General features: G+C 41.4%; 1 protein-coding gene across 4 annotated transcripts in view; it reads right to left on the minus strand.

Moving 5' to 3' along the window:
• Positions 1-21,535, minus strand: part of PDZRN4 (PDZ domain containing ring finger 4) — a gene marked incomplete at its 5' end in the record, with an annotated part of 232,774 nt that overhangs the window by 31,557 nt on the left and 179,682 nt on the right. For all 4 annotated transcript variants that reach the window (XM_081877866.1, XM_081877867.1, XM_081877869.1 and 1 more), the window contains 2 exons: positions 7,415-7,517; positions 8,809-9,062. In XM_081877866.1, coding sequence (XP_081733992.1) covers positions 7,415-7,517; positions 8,809-9,062 — 357 coding nt within the window. The remainder of the gene's footprint in view (positions 1-7,414; positions 7,518-8,808; positions 9,063-21,535) is intronic.

Raw genomic sequence — 21,535 nt, forward strand, 5'->3', positions numbered from 1 at the left:
AGGACAGACAACCCTGGACCTAATCTTAAATGATGTCCAAAGTGTTGCTGAACCGAATGACCATAGTATTATGAAACATAAATCATAAGTGAACAATTGCCAAGGTAATTCAACAGAGTGACAATTGACATAAAAAAAGAAGCTTCTGCAAAGTGAGGGGATTGGTAAGCAGGAAGTTGAAAGGCAAAGTCAAGAGGGTCAAATCTCTTCAAAAACCACAATAATAGTTCAGCTTGAATGTATACCACAGTTCAGGAAAGGTCCTACCAAGACCAAGACAATGCCAGCATGATAAATGAGCAGAGTCAAGGAAGCTATTAGAGACAATAAGGCTTCTTTCAGAAAATGGACGTATTGTCCAAATGAGGGGGACAAAAAGGAACACAACCGTGGAAAAAGAAATACAAGCAAACAATAAGGAATGGGGGAAAAGAAATGGAAAAAAGGGAAAAATGTTTCTTGAAAGCAACAACACTTATTAAACTAGTAGAAGCGGGAAACCAGCTAAGGTTGTATCTAACAAAGCTGTCCCATTGGTGCAAGGACTTCCACTAGCACAACAGGGCTCCCTTCACCTGTGGTCCCCATATCTGTTTTGGAGTAGATTTGGGAAATGCATGGGGAATGAGGTGAGAGAAGAGGGAGATGAAGTCCTGCTGCACAGTCAGAGGTCCTTCCTGGAAAGCGGCCAATATAACAATTTTTAAAAGGCACCCAGGGTTAGGGCCACAACTCAGTGGCAGATCATCTGGTTTGCATGCAGAAGGTTTCGGCTTTAATCCCTGGCAGGGCTGGGAGAGACTTGCTTGCAACCCTGGAAGGCTATGGGCAGTCAGTGTAGAGTCATAGATAATGCTAAGCTAAATGGATCAATGGTCTATCTCAGCACAAGGCACCCAAATGTAAGGGTTGCGTTAAAATGAAGACTTTCACTCCAAGAGCTGTCCTTTTGTATATAATGATAATATTTAGTTTCACAGATGGTTGCTGTGGTTGCTGCCCCATCATTTCAGATTAACTGAATGTCAGCATGTCATAATTAGACTTCACCAGTTTCCCCCTGCATAATAGTGGAAGTCATAATTTAGTTTTGTTATGGGTTCATCCTCCTCCTCCTATTGTATACTTTGCTGAGCAAACATCGCTGTTGCTTCTTTTGGCTCAGGAAGTAAGGGGAGAGATTTATTTATCGCATCATCATATTTTTCAGCAGATAGCCACCCAATCAAGATGCAGGCAATACAACAGATGTGCCGGCATATGTTCTGAGGAACATTCATCTAGCCATCAGAATACACAACTGCATTTTGAAAATTGCCACAGTTGCTGCAGTTCCACACATCTGAGCATTTGTTAGCTAAAACTCTGTGAAAACTATTTTGGCATGTTAATTAAAGTCAAGTTGCAGAGCAGAGCGCCTGCATGCTAGACATCTGTTGGAAATCTGCTTATTTGCCTGAATTGCGGTTTAGGGCTCTTGCATATGCCAAATGCTGATAAAACACCAGGCTAATGACCATTTCAATCTTTACTGCCTCTATGCAGAGGTCACTGAAAAAATGTTTTCTATGTGGCAGAGGTCGGCATGACAGTTCATATGATTTTTATAGCACTTGTCAGGCTACCTAACTGCTCAGGGCTAGCAGGAATCACTGTGGCACTGAATGGCCATGAATGAAGGAGAAGGAGAAAGAAAAGGATAAGGAGAAAACGGCAGACAGTAACTGATTTGGCAGTGCAGGCACCGAGGAATGGTGTCTCCAGTACATGCAGCTAATCCAGTGATACCTGTAATGCAAGAATCTCCCCTTATTTTTATGCCCAAACACCTGGAGTAAACCTCCCACTCACAATTCAATTGCTATGTGATCCCATGTTTACTGGAATTCACATGCCATAAAATTGGCTCCCTCTTGAACCAATTCAAAAGTCTCTTTTAAGGCAGACTGAAAATACGACTTTGAAATATGATGTGCATTTCTGAAACATTTCTTGAACAGTTGCGTGTTATGTAGAGAATACATGATGATGTGATGCATCAGCATCCATATAAACCTACAGAAGTGGATGATTTATATCAGCTCATTCACAAAAGGAGAGAAAATTGCAGGAACCTTCTGCATGGAAAAAACACAAACGAATAGAAGGTAGCATAGCCATGCCAAACAACAAGTTCACTTTTCTTCATTTCCTTAGGGGTGGGGTGGGAGCCATAATGTGTGACATTAATGCATAAATTTTATTTATCTTTCAAGTGAAATGAGGAGTAGGCCTGTACTTGTTTTATGAAACAAAATGAAAATCACCAGCTTGATGTATTCCCTACTCTATTGTTAACACCAACAGGATGATTAGCGATAACATTGATAGATTTACCTATGTCAGCTTTGTGTCCTTTTTCCTTCCTCCCTAGTGATACTCCTGAGTTAGGGACACAATTGAAGTCCATAAATTGGGATATTCATTACCAGTGACAGCTACAGATGATGGCAATCTCATCTGCTCTGAATGCCAGCCTTTCCCCCCTAAATGATGAGCACTTCTAAATAGACGTAAAGATTAAGAATAAACAAGCATGACAGAAACTGACTTGATATCCTGATTCACCTCAGTGATCCACTTATGTCTAGATTAGATAACAAAAAATAAAGAATAAAAAAAATACAAGGAAGTGTGATTTAGAGGTTAGAATAACTGATACGATATTGGCTTGCCATCCCGATTACCAACTTCCTCTATGACCTTAGACAGATAGTTTAACCAAGTTTGTCCATTTATGGCCCACTTAAGACATGACTAATAATACACAAGTGCATTACAGCATGGCATTGCCCTCTCTTAATGTTTGTAAAATGCATTTGCGTTAAAAAAAAATGGGGGACAGATAAAGCTTTATTACAGTACAGTACCAAGAATAATGAATACGTGTATTTATAGTCCCAATCATGGTAATCCTATGAGCTGCTTCCCAGGCATAGCAGTCCATACCAACAAGTGAAAGGCCCTGAGAGCTGTTGTGAGCTGATGTTTTCTCCTATGAACAACATTGGTAGCCAGAGTATTGATGCATTGACATCAGTGATCACTATCATTCTCCCCTGCCACAATGGGAATATTTCCTCTTCCATTACAAACCAACAAGACATGCCCCTCCATGCACAAAATGACCTCTTCTATTTGTTAAATGGGACACGCCAAAGCAGTTTTGGGGTGAAGCAGAGGGGCATGCAGGGGGAAGGAGGAATTTACTAAAATTGCATCGCCCCATTTCACACATGGGAACATCCCATTGGTGTGGCTTTGCTTATCCATTGGATTCAACCCACTGTGTTTTCACCAGACAGCCCAATTCCCACACTCTCCCTGTACTCTCTATATAGATCCGTTTGTCCTCTATACTAGTCTTCTGTCCCTTCAAATGTTCCAGATATAATTGCAATGGAAAATTATAACCCTCTTCATGACTTTGACTGTTCTAGGCTATAACAAATATATCTTTTATTAGGACTGTGGTTAGAGAGCACAATATTTCTTCAAGGCCTTTATTTTAAATTATTTCTCGTGGCTGCTGAATTTGGAATCTGACTTTTACTTGCTCAGGGCTCCTTCTGATTTATATCAAGTTTTGGGCAGGGGAGGGGGGAATGACCTCAGCTGGATATAAAGGAAGGGACTGAAATTTTAACGACTACAAGCATAAATGTTTTCTACAGTGAGTGATCTACTGTACGGTTGTGATATTCGGGACTGCAGCCAAACAGAGCAATCCTATAGTTTGGATCAAAGGCAGAGCTGGACAGTTTGTTTATCACTGGAAACTTCATTGAAAATATAATTCAAAGACTTAAGGGTGAGCAACAGATGTTCTTTTCCAAGGTGCAGGCACACAGGCAATCAATGAATTCAAGCTATAGGAAAGGAGAGTCCATCTAAATATCAGGAAGAACTTTCTGACAGGTTCTGAACTTTCTGCAGAGCCCCATGCAGTGGTGGAGCTTCATGCTCTGGCACCGGGGGGCGGAGAGCAGGCGTGGCATGGCGGGCTGGTGCGCGTCCTGGGGCGTGGCACACCGCCTGCAGGGGCGTGGCATGCATCCTGAGGGGAGGGCACACTGCCTGCAGGGGTGTGGTGCATGTTCTGGGGTGTGGCGTGGCACCTGTAGAGGCGTGACGCCCAGCACAGACAGGGGGCAACCATGATGGTACCCTACCAGGATCATGCTGCTGGGGACGGTGCACTCCCCCTGCACTCCTCTTTCTCTGCCAGTGGCCCCGTGCTATATTATGGTACACAGTAATTACAACCCAGCACAGCACATTTTAAAATAACAGATGGGGAATGGACACCATGGCACACAGCAACTGGCATTGTCAAGAGTCTTTTCCTACAATGGTTATGAGCTACTTGCCCTTAAAATAACTGAGTTGTGTAAAGTGTGGCAAGAATAACCCCAAAGTGTGTGACACGGTCTCTGGGCCTTATGCGTGACACCCTGATGCACAAAAAATCCAGAGACACAATTGCCAATGGTAAAAATTCCCAAAGTTAAATTCTGACCAGTATTCAGGGGAAAGGTCATGTTAGGTGCTAAAGGTCAAACACATGAGGTTAAATTGACCAAAAGAAGTTCATCTTTGGAGCAAGAAAGTTCAATGGGGGGTGGGGAGTCCCAAAAGTTCATTAAAACTTAGTTTCAGATTTAAGAACTAAGATTCAAATATGGCCCACCAATAAATAAAAAATGGACTTTAGCACTGCTACAGTAAGTTCTTTCAGCAAAATATTAGTGTGTGTGGTGTAGAAATGGATAGCTTTTAAGCATGCACGAAACATAGCCATACTTACAAAACTAATAGTAATATTTGCAAAGGGTTGGCTAGAGGCTATCAGAGCTCTGAAGGGAGCTGTTACAGGCTATCAGTTTAGTAATCCTTGTGTTTAAAAAGTCCCTAAATATGGTTTTACAAGATAGACAAATCTGTTTTGGTCTAGTGGGCAAATAAGCCATGTGTTGAAAAGACTCTAAATATGCATTCACAAGATAGACAGATCTGTTACAGTCTATTGGGTCCATCATTGGCTTTTTGAAAGGCCCTAAATACTTACATAGAGCATATTCTTGCTAGACCACCAACAAAAAAATGAAGGGGAATTCGGGAGGGGTTGAATAAATCTGGAAATATCTAATTTTGCAGTTAACTCCGCCGTCACGAATACCTTATTTGAATGAGACAATTTGCTTGTTTCGTGTGATACATTTGGGAGCAGTTTTGGGTTGTTCTGGAAGCCTCCCTTGCACCCCGTTATTCTGTTCTAACTTGCATTAAATCTCCAATCAGAAAGTAAAACCTGAGACCACAGGGAGGGCATGTCTGCATAAGGTATGTCCTGTGCGCTGACAAAAGTATATAGTCTTCAGACCATTCACTGCCTACAAGACACGTAGCATCTAATTTCAGTATGCCCCCAACCTCTGACTTTTTTGCATCACTGCTGATGTAGCTTTGATCACTGGAAGTCCCCAGGAGAATTTAGGTGCAGGGCACTCCACTATGCCATATGACTCAGACTTTTTCTCATATTTCCATCTTGCATGTAGACGTGAGTTTGATCCAGTTTTACCACGGATCCCAAGAGACTTTAGATCAGGCTGATAGCAGATAACACAGTGGTGACTCATAGTGTGGTATGTGTGCAAAGCTGTGCGAATAAAATGTTGCCTCCTTATTATCATAACCGAGATTATTTTTAACACGAAGCCAAGTAGAGTGGCTTTGTTCCATCCTATGCCACAGGAATTGCCTTTCCTATCCGGATCTGACAGAATGGAGACTGTCCACTTCTTCGGGAACATATCTTTCTTCTTGTTGCAAACCAGACAGCTCCTTTCCTATTTAAATTTCATGTGAAACACGCTCTATTTTAGTCAATCAGTAGGTTTGCCTTGGGCTACTGAATCATAGCTGACAGCAAATTAATGACTAGGAAGGTGTGATTAGTAGAGATTACCGACTACTGAACACCTACCTGCTCATTTACCACTGTCATAATACTTATACTGGCTATTATTATCGATTAATAATAGTCATGAAGAGGACATGATTCTGCGGTGCTAATCTCTTTATGTATACACATACAATCAGACTGCATTTTAGTATTTGTAACATTCCCATCACACAAATAATTGTATTACACATAAGCTTTCACACAACCACGTACTCAGTAAACACGCTAGTATATTAACCAGGAATTTAGTAGCTTTTTCTTGATCTTCGCAAGACTAGTTTTTTTTTTGGGGGGGTGGGGGGAATGAATTTTCTTACCAATCCCTCAATGATTTATTAGAACAGTGCAAATAAATTTTATCCTGGGTAAGCTTGGTGAGCCAACATTATTTCATTTTCCTTTGTCCTATGGGAAGAATTGCAGACTTCACTAGCCTTGTCTCAATAATGGGGGGAGGGGTGGCATTAAAGATCCCCATTTGCCTTTTTGTCAAAGCTTCAACTACTCTGTTTAGTTTCCAAATATCAAGCAAGGTTTCATTACATGTCCTGAAGGCAGACCAAATATAATAAAGACAAACAGGGTTTTTTGTGGCCGTTTTTTAATCCCAAGTGCTATTGAATGGAAGCTATCTAATGAAAAAAAAAATTCTGTTTGCAACTTAAAACCCATACAAAGCCTGAACATAATATATTCCTAAAAGGGTACACTTGGTCTTTTGTCACTATGCTAAAATAAAGGTAAACATCTAATGGCTGTCAAATAAAGAGAACCTTTAGATTTTGAAATGAAAATCTAACAAAGGACCAACATTTCTAAAAGTGTGCTATTATTTGGGGAAATCACAGTTTTTCAATAGCCTCTCAACAGATAGAATAAATACACAATAGATAAGATACTCATGGCACCACATACAATTTGTTCTCATTGTACTCCATTCGGGAATCATAATGTAAAAGAAATAGACAAAGAATCTCTCATTTTACAGCACGGGCCTTGATCTGCAAAGTCCAGGTTCCACGATCCTACAAGATCAAGCTAGGGAAACAGCAGAACGTTTCTGCCTTTCCTCCCTTTGAAAATGAGCAATTAGACCTTTCTAATGCACTCATAGGAAAGGACGCAGCATAAAACTAGCACAGCTTAACAATTTGACATGAGAACCATGTGGCACATTTAATCAGCCTTGTGAACCCACAATGTGATGCCCATCAATGTTCTGCTTTCATTCATACTGTTCCAGACCCAGGGGCATATCTGACTGAGACATTGTACAGGTGTGACGGAGGCCAGAGTGAGCTTTGCTATTTTATTTTAAATTGTGTCTTTCGAAGGCATTTGACTGCAGCTGTGCAAATGCTATACTGTAAAGGGGATGGGGGTGGGGAGCTGTACCAATGGTCTTACCTCGTACTCAAAGTCCTCGGTTCTATCTACATCTGCAGGCAGACTGGAAAGGTATTCATTACCTTCGTAAAATTCATGTTCAACTGGATGAAGAGAATGGCAGCTATGTGGAACAACACAGAACAAAAAGAGCAGGTTAGGCACTTAAAACCAGATTTTTAAAATTTTTGAAGTCCTCAAAAACCCCAGCTCTGTAACTTAAAATAAAAATAAAAATTGTACAGCATATTATTTAGAAGAGCCTGTGATTTGAAATAGACCCATGAAGATCTTCAGGCTGTCCGAAGCCCTTAAAATAGGCTGGACAGAAATGATACAGCAAACTGTAGTGTTGCTTCAAATACAGAGATATTCAAACAGTTTGGGCAAATCTTTGATCGAATGCATTCGAAACAGAATTATTGGAGACACCCATAATATTCTAGGCATTCAGGGAGGCAGCTCTGGCTTGAGATCACCATTTCTGCCTTGAAAACAAAGATGCAACAAAATAGAGCAGAAATCCCAGAAGTCACTGATACAGGGTGGTACCTAAGAACAGAGAAAGCCAACAGCCTAGTCTGAGATTTGCCTGAACACACAAGGGGTTAAAAGCAGTAAAAGCACATAGGCACACAGGTAAAATTCACCCTGGTGTCCCCAGGCATGAGGCTCCCTCTCAGACCTTTGTACATTGATGACACAGGGTTCTTGATCAAGCAGACTTCCAACCACCTCTAGTCCATTACAAAGCTTTGCAATAAGCTCTACACACATTTGGATGCTCAAGCTTAGGCCAAACACTTGAACAGGACTAAAGCCTGCATTGTAGTGGATGTTTTATTTTTCTCAGTAGAATAGTTCCAAACTCATGTGCAGAACCTAGAAACACACAGGTCTGCATAAGAAGAGCCCTACTAGATCAGTTCAAAGGTTCACCAGTTCTAGCAACCTGTTCTCCACGCTGGCTAAGAAGATGCTTTGGTGCATGAGACAAGAGCCTCTTCTGTGTCCTAATGCAACTGTATTCAGCCCCGCCACATACCACACCTGAAAAACCTATTCTCCATAAATTTGTCTGATCCACAATGGATTATGGGTTTCCAAGTCATTACAGGGCACTTTTATTAAGATTTTATTTATTTGAATAATTCCAATACTGCTTTATTTTTAAAAAATATATAAAGTGGTTTACAACCTGAATTAAAGCATCACATAAAGCATTACAAAATGTCAAAATAAAACATTGCAGTTGAAGATGGGGGCTGCAGCCCTCTGTCCATGGATCTCCTAGTTTACTGAAATCAATGAACTTCAGAACAGCCAGCTTCTGCCTAGGAGTTCCAGTCTTGTTTTGGTAGCGATCATTTGTTGCATTGGTTCTCAATGCCACAGAAACAAATCCTACATCATACCTGTCAGAAAGCAGGAAGGGGCAGATATCCGGTACCGGAGGTGTGGTTGGTCTTAGCTTGGCCAGAGCCATGATGTGCTCAAACGTAATATCTGTCTGTGTGCAAGCATCCATGAGCCGAACATCCTGTGAGCTCCCAGGTGTTTTGATGAGAGGTGCTCTCCGAAGGACCTGGACTACAATGGGCTCTTTTGCATTCCGAAAAGCCTCCACGGCCTCTTCATGGGTGGCTTTGGAAAGATCCTTCCCATTGACCTAAGACAAAACAAATGTCACCCAGCTTAGCATTAAAGAAAGGATATCAGAAGCAGAACGGTGTGATTTATCTAATCTTTTATCAATGTTTATATAATCTTTAACCATAACTCTTCTGTGACGCCAAAGCAAGACGGAAGACAAGTGTTAGATAGCAAACAAAATCCTGTTACGGCTTTTCTATAATATATAGAGCGACTCCCAAATATTATTCTCCTGGAAATAGAAAGAAGCAGAGAAAATAAAAAGTACATGTTTGTTGCATCCTTTAAAAAATACATCTAGGGAAAAGAATGTAAGAGAAATGGATGATCCACCCTGCCTTGTATATTAGTGATTTACAGTTAAAGGGTGGAAATGAGCATGCATGAGTTGACATCAGCTCAGGCAACAGGATTTCATCTTCCTCTCTATCTCCTTGCAGCACCCATGCCCCAAAATCTGCTCTAGAGGGTCCCCTCCAGGGGCTGCAGGGAAAATATAGGAAATGTGCATACAGTATTAGATACAATCCAAGATAACAGATATACGTACATACTTGGGTATATAAGAAGCAAGCTGCAGCAGCAACAGCGGCAGCCAGATTATTAGTGGCAAAAAATTGGAAAAGAGGAAAAACACCACAAATATCAGAATGGAGAGCTAAAATCTGTGAATTCGCCGAGATGGCAAAATTAACAGCAACAATTAGGGGCTGCTCCAATCAAAAACTTAAGAAGGAGTGGGAGTGCGTAAAGGAATATATAGAAAGATTAAGTTTTAGAGCTTAAATTTAATATGCAATAGGCAAAAAATGCAAGGAGACAAAACGTTACTATAATATATATGGAATAATAAATATAAATTTTGGTTAACACAACGAGGAATAATATTGTGTAAAGAAGATCACACATGGGTGAAGGGAAGTAATGGGTATGGGGGGAAGGAGGTATTGGGGTACATCTGGAAAATTGTTAAAGATATATATGTGACTTAAGAGGTTAAAATGATGGAGTCTAAAGAAGGAGAATAATATTAATGAAGAGCAAAACAAGGGATTTTGTGAAGAAGTTGGTACTGCTGAAAACATGAGATATGCTCTTGACTGTATTTGGGTTATTATCATTGTAAAACCTTCTGATGTAAAGTCTGGATAAAATTAATTGTCTTCAAATAATAATAAAAAAGAAACAAGCTAAGAAATACACTCTTAATGGACAATGTAATGTAGCATTGTTACATTAATGTTTAACTGCAGGCAAAATAAATAAATATATTTAGTAATCCCCTTTTACGAATGTAAACCAAAACCAAAAGAGCACAGCAGCAGAATGTAGAACCAACTACTAGGTTGAAAAAGCTGGTGCAAGGAAGAAATCTAACCTGCTAATGACTACACAAGAAGTATTTCACTTCACAATTAAATGTGTTCTCCCTCAACATTTCTTTTTTACCTCAAAGTTGGGGGGGGGGATCCCATGACCTTTAGAATGCTTCCATCCTCATATGATTTCCTTGGAGGATGTAAAGCACTGAGGACACAACCCTCTTCTTTTAATCATCATTTGAAGTTCATCAACACTGTTAGTTATTCTGACTAAAGGTCACCCATTTTAGAAATCCTGCCAATTTTGGTAAAAAAAGAAAAGAAAAGATATACCGTATTTTTCGCTCCATAGGGTGCACCTGACCATAGGGCGCACCTAGTTTTTAGAGGAGGAAAATACGGAAAAAAATATTCTGAATAAAATGTTGCACTAAACTATTTAAAGCAGCAAAGCGGGCGGCTCCTGTCCGCTTTGCTGCTTTAAATCGAGCCTCAGAGGAGGGTAGGAAGGGGAACCATGACTTATCTAAGTCCAGTTAATAAGGCTGAGCCAGACTTATGGCCATCGAGATTAGCCTGGCCATCTCAGTGGAAATCTGGGGAGGCTGGGGTGGACTTTCAGTGGTCAAAGTGTGGTTGTGTCTTCCTGCCCAGCATCTATTTCCTGCCGTCTTTCCCCCCTGCACCCCGCACCCTGCTTCGAGGGAAGGAAGCGGAGCCATGGATCCTCTGCTTGCAACTGCAGTGGATTCCCTCCACTTTGAAGCAGGAAAGTGGGAGAGGAGCTGCTTGTAAGCTGCTCCCCTCCCACTTTCCTGCTTCAAAGCAATCACGGAGGAGGGAATCCGCTGCAGCAGTCAGCAGCGGAGGATCCATGGTCCCCTTCCTTCCCTCCTCCGTAGTTGCTTTGAAGCAGGAAAGTGGGAGAGGAGCTGCTTACACGAGGGAGGTGGGGACGCATTTATTTGACCTGCACCAGAACCAAAGACGACTGCCAAACCAGCTATAGAGACAGCTTGTCGTAGTTTTTAGAGCCTCCACCGGCGGTGAACACGGCTGTTGTCAAACCAGCGTCTGTTCAGGGCTGCCCCAGGTTGCCCGGCAACTTGCTGTAACAACTTCATGATGGGTTCTGGCAACTATTTTTCTTGAAAAAAAAGCACTGGGTGTATCACTCAAAACATGTGCAGAGAGGGCTTTAATGCTGCCTGCAGGCCTGCCCTTTGCACCCTCATTTTGTCCCAAGACTGCTTTCTCCCATTTAGGGCTTCTTCCATCACCTTTCCATCTACATGGATAAACAGCACTGGGAGCATGATGAAAACATTGCCTATGATTACCTTTCTGAGCTAGGGATTCATCATCTCTCCAAGACTGCTTCTCAGAGCATAAAGAACTGCCCTTGAAGAATTCACACATTTAGAAATGGAGTTTGAACATTTTAAGTACAGTGGTACCTCGGGTTAAGTACTTAATTTGTTCTGGAGGTCCGTTCTTAACCTGAAACTGTTCTGAACCTGAAGCACCACTTTAGTTAATGGGGCCTCCTGCTGCCGCCATGCTGCCAGAGCCCAATTTCTGTTCTTATCCTGAAGCAAAGTTCTTAACCTGAAGCACTATTTCTGGGTTAGCGGAGTGTGTAACTTGAAGCGTATGTAACCTGTAGCGTATGTAACCCGAGGTAGCACTGTAAAAATAATTTAGGTGCCAACAGATACTAAAAAGTAAGACAGTCCCTGCCCACAGGCTCACAATCTAATAGACATGATAAGAAATGAAAAAAGGCATGGAAAAGGAAGAGGAAAGCAAGCACCTGTTCATTCTCTGGCCAATGGATGGGGCTAGGTTGGTCTCTTTCTAGCTAAGATTTACTGCAGACTATTTATAATTTTCGGGTATGTTTTGGGGAAAAGAACACCTTGTTTCTAGAATGTTTTCACCCCCCCCCCAATAGAATCCAGGAGGCAGATGATACATATGGCATTAAAGATTTAAGTCAGGTCAATGCTGGGACAGGTGGCTGCTTAGAAAGTGCAAGTACCTCACCTTGAATTCCATAGGTAGAATGCAGGAAATAACTGTAATCAATTAATAAAGAGCATAAAAATATTGGCTTCTGTGGTTGGTCTCTTTGGTCTCAACAAAAGAGGTTGGGATACATTTGTTGGAGCAGATGGGCTAATTAATCCATAAGCAACTTGTGAATGTTAAGTAAAGAGCATATCTCCCCACATAGAAACCATATTACTGGCTTGTTTAATAAAGCTTCTGTTTAATGAACACTCTTCGCCTTTTGGATAAACTGTGAAATCTGGGCCACTTGTCAAAAACTTCCCCAGAGTGGCTGGTGGCCGCTGCTTGGAAAGGAGCCATCCCCCTTTGATTATCTCTCTAAACCCAGCCACGTGCATAAATTTATCAATATCAGAAAACAAGAAAACAGGGGATCTTTTTGTCTTTGATGCACACACATGCACATGCTAGCTCTAGCAACCAACTGGCCCTGGCCCACTGCCATTCCCAAAGGCAGTCAAACCATATCTTTGGCAAGCACACAAGCACATTTGTGAAATGAAGCACAGGGAAGGAAGAGGAGTTATAAATAGATGATATAAAGGGCAGGAAGTAAAATGACTATCCGGTGCTATCCTAATGATAAATTGTGGTTCCAGTGTCAAACCCATAACAACCTCAACAAATTTGTGTTGGTTTCTGTCTTGTTTTTAGACTGCAAGAGGCCCACTCTTCTTGTTGTTTTGCTGTGTTGACTTTGGCTCAGTGTTGCCAAAAGCAAACTGTCTCTTTAAGAAAAGTGCTTCCTCGTTTGCTGTTGTATATTACAGGTACTTGCATCCTGATTTATCAGTGCAAGGCCATGGTAGTTATAAAAATAAAACACAAACTACAATAAATATGAAAGCAGCCGCAACAGAAGCAAGTAAGAGAACAAATACAGCTTCAGGATTTATTTATTTTTAAAAAACACCCTAAAAGATGACATTAGGGACGCGGGTGGTGCTGTGGGTTAAACCACAGAGCCTAGGGCTTGCCGATCAGAAGGTCGGCGGTTCGAATCCCTGTGATGGGATGAGCTCCCGTTGCTTGGTCCCTGCTAGCAGTTCGAAAGCACGTCAAAGTGCAAGTAAATAAACAGGTACCGCTCCGCTGGGAAGGTAAACGGCATTTCCGTGCACTGCTCTGGTTCACCAGAAGCAGCTTAGTCATGCTGGCCACATGACCTGGAAGCTGTATGGTGGCTCCCTCGGCCAATAAAGCGAGATGAGCGCTGCAACCCCAGAGTCATCGGCGACTGGACCTAATGGTCAGGGGTCCCTTTACCCTTTACCTAAAAGATGACATTAAGAAACCTGGGCAAACAAACAAACAAACAAAACTTGCTGCCCCAAAGCCAACAAATCAGAGTCAGCCAAACCTCACTGGCAAAATTCCACAGCAGGGACACATGTTAGTGTAAACTCCATTGTGAGATTCTTGAGATTTCACCCCTCCCATTCCAAGAATCTGCTGATGTTCTCTGCTGATTCTCCAGAGAGGAGGGGGCGGTTTCTGCTCACTACATATTCCGCTCCAGCCTCACATAAAAGAGAGAGACTGAGTGTTAGAGAGAGAGTGTGTTATCTCTGTATAGATAAGGTTGCTGCTAAGAGCAGCTGCAGACACTCAGTGCAGTTCAGCTTCTTCATTTAGCTCTGTATATAGTTTGTATAATAGTTGTAGATAGAATAAAAGTAGTTATTCTACAGAGCTGTTCTCCGAGTGGTTTATGCTCTGCTGTGCAACGACTGTCTTTGGAAGTGAATCTGGTGCTCACAACTCTGAGTTGTGAGTCCACAGCACTTTGACCTGTTCCTGTGCAGAAGGTGGTCTCTGGAAGTGCTACCCCAGCTCACCTGGCCCAGTCGGGGCTGAAGTGGATGAGTCCAGTCGGTGGCACTGGCTCAAGGGCGATGCTGACAATTCTATCTAGCCAGTACTACATATGCTGACACACAACAAGCAACTATCTTATCCTTGGAATAAATCAGTTTGACTTGAAGATTGTCTTCAACCTGAAGAGTTGTGGCCATACATAGCTCAGTGATGTAGCCATAAGGTCCTTGTTTCAATGGCTTGCTGGTCAGCAGAGACAATAGTTATCTAGAAGAACCAATGGAAGATCCTCATGTTTCCTAGGCCTCCAGTTCCATCCATAAGAGTTAAGCAGAAGAGAGCAATTGGATATTGTCAACACTAACAAGAATATGTATATGACCAAGCATCATGGTCATTCCAGTTGTATCAACAACTAAAGTGTTGCCTGAGAGAAAGCTTTCATTACCTGTGAAATTTACCTGCACAAAGGGAACAGTAGACCCTCCAAGCGTATCTATTTTCCAGGGATAGTCCTGGATTTACAGAAGCCATCCTGGTTTCTGATTGGATCCCAGAAGGTCCTGCTTTTCCTTAGGAGATGTTGGAGGGTATGGAGAAATGCAACACACGAACCAAGGAGATAAGTAACTTTTATATATGTTGGAAGCTGCCCAGAGTGACTGAAGCAACCCAGTCAGATCAGTGGGGTATTATTATTATTATTATTATTATTATTATTATTATTATTATTATTGAATAGGGTGTCCCTATTTTCATTGGAGAAAAGTTGGAGGGTATGGAACAGCATGATATTCAGGAGTGCCTATCCAGAGTGGAGAAAACATGTAAAGTATGCAAATCACCCGGCTCTATCACTCTTCCTATTTATATACATACATCTTTCTGTAGGGGTTCCCCATTTTTCCAAGTTCACTAGCTTATCACACCAGATGTCCTGTCAAAACAGCCACTGTTCAAGAATTCTGGTTGTATCAGACTGTATTGGGAGCACTGCCATGCTGTCACCAAACAAAATGGGGTGTCAGGAAACTGGAATAAATGTAGAATCTGCATATATCACATCCGGATGATAATCCACATTTCTAGGCTTTCCCAGATGGTGGTTTAATGAGCCCAGAGTGTATTTAATATGCAAATTGCATGTTATATTGACCAACTGATTTTTAATTACTGTAATTCTGCCTTATGGTGATATGAATTCAGCTAGCTCTAATACACATAAAATATATGGATTTATCATTTAGCATAATTAGAATTTCTCAGTCAATTATTACAAACTTAAAAATGCTTTATTTTGCTTGGCAATTTACTGGCCCACATATTACGTAGCCATTGTGAAATATGTTGTATATGGTGGTGTTTTCATAGGTAAGGGGGAAGATGGTTGAATTTGGACGATTATTTCCATGTAAGTTTCTACTTTCCTTGCTTTACACTAAACATCATATTTCAGTTTCATTCATAAGAAAAGCAATGATTTCCTTAGTGAATAACCATACTGCTAGCTGCTTTAAATGCTACATTAGATCAAATTAGACATGTTCAACTTACCTATAATAAATGCCATCTTGTGTGTTATTTATAGGCCCCAACACTTCCTCAGAAACATCTTTCTTTAAAAAAATGGAGGAGGGAAAGAGAAGGGGGGGGGACCCACAAGCTGTACGGCAAGGACTATATGAGCCATTTGAATGGGCAACTTATCACTGTCATCACAATTCATCCTGTACCAGTGCTTGAAACTTCAGGTCTTCTCTGAGCTGAGCAGTTTAAAAAGATAGATGGTTGCCTTCTGGCTAATTGTGGGAGTTCTTTCATTACTATAAAAAGTCTTTTTATATCTCAAGTGACTTTATAAGCAGTGAATAATGAGACTTAAAAGTCTTTCAAAAAAGGAGTCCGCTGATCAAATGCTAGAGTAACTTATGGGAATGGTGACCTTTTTACTCATTGAGTTACTTCAAACTGCTGCTGTTGGCACATTATTAAAATTATCCATTTATGGAGTGCAGTAAGGCATGAGGCAGCTCCCCCCCCCATTCTTTCTTGAGAGTTATATCCACTTCAGGAATCAGCTCAAAAGAAAACCTGATGTAGCTACCTACAGCCACGCACCACCCATTTTGCTGATATGAAACAAAACAGAAAAGACTCAGACATCTCCTAACAGCTGGGCAGGATCACTTGGCATCAAGACTAGCTTAGTCTGCCAGCTCTGGCAGTCTAATCCTAAGAGGTAGCGCTTTACTAGCTGTGGGCATATCCACGCCTAGTGATACTCTGTCATGTTCAGCAAGGCTCCTGGAGCATTAGATACATCTGTCACTGCTGTCACTGTTCCCCCTGGCCGTGTCAGGACCAGGAAAGTGCCAGGAAAATCTATTCCAACACACAAAGCAACACAAAAAATATCTACAAGGGAATCTAATGCAACTCTGCTATAGCCTCATAGCTAAGAGCCCAAGTGTTATTGAGTCTACATGTGTCCCCAATCACATTGACATGTGTGTAAACATGTTATCGCCAGAGAGACATGATATTTTGAAATCTTGGGCATGGCACAGAGAAGTTTTACTGTGCTTTAATTGCTAGATGAGATTAGCGAAAGACCGTTGAATTCCCATCTGGGTGTGGAAGAAATTCATTTATTATTACACACACTTCCAAGGAGGGACAGGAGAATAAAAATAGTTGTGAAGCTTGAATCACTAGAACGGTTGAAGGGAATAAAATTGTTACAGGAAACAACACACAGGGACAGATTTCCTCAATCCCATGCTGAATGAATTGACAGTTTATACTTTGCTGGTTTCTGTGATAGAGATTCACAGAGGTGGCACATATCCCTGTTGTCAAATAAGAAACGGGGAGGGGTAATAGGGGTCTAATAGGCTGCCATGGAGGTCTCAATGCGACAGGCTAATGCAAATGGCAGGGGTTTGGGCTATGTGGGCAGGGGGAAAGAAAGCAAGATCTTGGAAAAGAAACAGACAGTGAGAAACAGAAGAGCTGAAATGCTTCTAATTTCCTACTCCCATGAGAGCAGAGAATTTCTGAAGTTTCACAATGACCTGAGATTCTGGGGTCACAAGCTGCATAATGAGGCTCTATAAGTAGCTAGGCATGAGTTTCTGAATGCAAGCTGCAGTCTACCTTTCAATATTTGTATTCTGTTCTTCATCCAGGGAATCCCGACTGGAGAGGAACTAGATTCAATTCCCTTGAAGTTCAGCTTTGCAAACTTTGTTCAAAGGTAGACAAATTACCTTAAGGGGGAACATGTGGCTTCATGCCTCTGAATGGTGTCTGACTGGCCAATAAAAAACAACAGACATGGAGGAGAGGCAAGGCAATGAGGTAAACAAAGTGAGGAAGGGGGCTAGCTATAGTTGGAACAATCTACCCTAGGAATTATTATTAAAAATAACTTCATTTATCAATCACTTCCCGTGAGGTATCCGAAAGCAATTTACAATACTGCAATATATAAATTTCAAGTACTAAATTCTGTACTATTATTCCTGATGTATAAAAATTGGTTTAGATTCCATGATCATAGAGCAAAGTGGTCCCTTGGGAAAACAAGGTCTGTGGGCATAGTAAGTAAGCCAGTAAGTTCTACTCTGAGAAGACATATTGAAATGATGCCTATTCATTTCAAGGGATCTACGCTGTATATGACTAACTTTGGATACAATGAAGTTGAGACAGAGGCTAAAGGTGGGAGAAGATTTCATAACAAATTATTGGTATGCTAACCAACCAGAGGTTGGGTGCCACCAGGTGGACAGGTGGTCTTTGGGAGTAACCATGGGGGTTGTGAGCCAATCCAGATAGGTATCCTAAGTATTCTTGGTCTTGACTGCAGACCTGTTCCCACCAGAGCAAATTACTTCTCAGAACTGAAGAACCATACTACTGTTGGCAGTGGGCACTTGGACACATCCAGAGTTCTTGCTCTATAAAGGCAATAATAACTGTAATAATAATTTATTATTTTCCCAGCCACTCTGGGCGGCTCCCAACCGAATATTAAAAACACAATACAGCATTGGTTTGTCTCCTATTAATGAGAATAGCTGATGTACCCCAAGGTTTGCTCCTTCCGTCATGCTTAAATAAAGAGCTCATGCTCTGTACTGTCACCTGCAGAATGAAGTTAAAGAAAACAAGGAATTAAGGGGTATGATCAGAATACCAGTCAGATTGAGCCTTGGGGTGACATGAGATGTGAGTTAGAAATTACCTAGTTGAAATTTCAGCTGGGATATGAACACCTTTTACTTCAAGAGGAATAGCTGAACAAAGGGCAAAAATGACAAATGATCTTGTAGCAAGTTAAGAATTAATATATTTTATAAGTTTTCATAGTATAAACTGCATCTTACTGTATCTTTAATATGGGCATACAAATAATGGCTAGACTAACAGGATTGTCATAAATTACCGTATTTTTCGCCCTATATGGCGCAACTAGTTTTTTTTGGGGGGGGGGGAATAAAGGGGAAAAAAATTATTTTCCCCCCAGGCGCGGGGCTGGGGCGGGGGAAGCCCGAGCTTTCCCCGACCCCAGCCCCCAGAACAGGCAACTCTCCGCAAGCCGTGAGAGCCCAGCGCAGGCTCCCATGGCTTGTGAAGAGCTGCGCGAAGTCTGGGCGTGCTGAGCTCAGCGTGTCCAGGCTTCAGCATCCAGGCAACTCTCCGCAAGCCGTGGGAGCCCAGCGCAGGCTCCCATGGCTTGCGGAGAGCTGCGCGAAGCCTGGAGAGCGAGAGGGGTCAGTGCGCACCGACCCCTCTCGCTCTCCAGGCTTCAGCAAAAGCCTGCATTCGCCCCATAGGGCGCACACACATTTCCCCTTCGTTTTTGGAGGGGAAAAAGTGCATCCTATAGGGCAAAAAATATGGTATATTGAGATATAAAATGATTGTGAAGTGCTTTGAGCACTTAGAAAAAGTATGATATAAATATAGGTCATATTCTAATGGTCCATGGCTGATTTTTTAATTTTTTTTTAATGCAGACCCAATTCACAATTCACTGGCATGTGAAACATGTGGGTTGATGCTGAAACCAACCCAACATCAATCAATAGTTCACCAGAATGCTGCCTAATGTGGACAGACCAGTAGCATAGTAAATGTAGCTTGAATTACCTTGAAATCACACAACCATTTTACCAAATGCTGAACTCTGAAAGTATCTGTATAACCTATATGCTGATCTGATCATGTGTCTAAGTTTGTTCTGGGTATAAGCTTTCGTAGAAGAAGTGTGCATGCACACAAAAGCTTATACCCAGAACAAACTTAGTTGGTCGCTAAGGTGCTACTGGACAATTTATTTATTTTTTACTGCATCAGACCAACACGGCTACCTACCTGAATCTTTTTGAAAGCAATTCAGCAAAACATATACCGAAGTACTATGGTGATTTGCTCACAGGAGACTTTATGCCATTTGGCCATGTTTTCTAAATAAGTATAAATTATTCAGGAGCAATAATCATTTGCCCATGTCAATGCTAGACTATGGCTACCAAGTTTGGGGCCTGCTGGCAAGTCATACCAGGCAAAATGCCGAAGTAAGAGATGCCAGAGACTGGCTGGCTGGAGGATAAGAAGAGGGACTGGAAGGAGGAGACTGTAGAAAGAAGAATCAAATGTCAATATAAGGCTTTGAGGATGTATCTGAGTGCTGCATGCCTCTCTCCTATTGTGTATGCTGGATTTGAATTTTCAGAACTCGGGAACACTGCATATAAGTTTTATTATGCATACATATTGGACACTTTTTTTAAAAAAAATGTCATTTTTAAAATTTCATCCAAGTTGCTTTGAGGGTAAAACACACACAAACTCACTCCCCACTAGCTCCACTTCCCTTGTGTATCATGTACTGATTGTGAAGAACAGTTGTGGGGAACATGCTTCCACCAATAAGATGCATCTTCCCTGAACAATCAGCTGCTCAGTGGACAATGTAATTTTGAAGTCGCAGCACAGAGAAGGGCAATCGAAAAACAGAGGCTCCTATAAGAAGAGAAATGTCTCGTGCAGGTTTGAAATGGCACTGCAAAATCTAAGCAAATACTCTGCACCTGAGGAGAAGGAGAAGTCTATAAATCATTCTCGACAATCAATTCTGCTATTTGATTTTGCCCTGACACTTGTTGGGCTTAGTCACTGACATGGAACTGCTGTAAAAAGGCCAGGCCACCAGGGAAATCTGGCAACCTCAACATCTGAAAGTGTACTAGATGACCTCCTGCCTTCATCCCTCTTAGTACTATTTTTCATCCTTAGCATAATAATATGCTGTCTTCCCGGCAGGATCTTCTCTTTTCATCATTGTTGCAAAAGCGGAAAATGCAAGGTGGAAACAACAGCTAGAAATCTGGTTCGTATATCTGGGTTGTATTATAATAAAATGGTGGAGAGGGGTCATTGCTCCTTGGGTGAAGCACCATGCTTTATGTAAGAAGGTCTCAGGTTCATTTTCCAGCACCTTCAGGTAGCAGGGCACTTCCTGGAGTGCCACTGCTTGTTATATTAGACACTCTTAGGCTAGATGGATCAATAAACAGTCTACAGAAAGCAGCTTTATTTGTACACAGTACACACTATCCCAAGTGTGTCTTTTGTGATTGCAAAAGCCCTAGAATTGAGAACGTAGTTAGGTAGAGATAGTGAGCTAATAACAAAACTCCCCCCCCCCCCAGATCAAACACACACAATGCAAATACATTAACCAGCAGGGGCTCCTGTCTCATTACAATAGCCTGTAACTTCCTGCTGGTTAATGTATTGTATTGCAAGTGTTTGAAGTGAAATTGAGGTGTTAGTCCTCTAAGTGCCTAGAAAAAGTCTGAAAAACCATAAGAATATGAATATTTACTTCTAAAGACTCCCATGGATACGTTTCTATGAGAAATGTCTCAAGTCTATTTTCGTGCAGAACATGAATCAATGCCTTTTACTCTGCTTTAAAAGAATTTACTTCAAACACATAGTTAATTTTCATTGTAGCTGATAGAGCTTTACAAGTTAGTTTCCTTATTATATGGTTACTGAAGAAGATTCCTAAATAATTTTCAGACATACCGCACTCATCAAAAATGACAACATGCTATGTCAAAGTACCACTTGACTATGCATGTGTGAGCTTCAAGGGGGAAAAAAAGCCTTTGGTTTGTTTATTAATGATTCAAATGTGAAGAGTCTTTGTAGACTCTGCAGAGCTACTGCCTTTCAAAATGTCTTACAAAAAATAAAC

Source organism: Podarcis erhardii (genome assembly GCF_964252035.2).
Source record: "Podarcis erhardii genome assembly, chromosome: 10".
In the NCBI taxonomy this organism is placed as follows: Eukaryota; Metazoa; Chordata; class Lepidosauria; order Squamata; family Lacertidae; genus Podarcis; species Podarcis erhardii.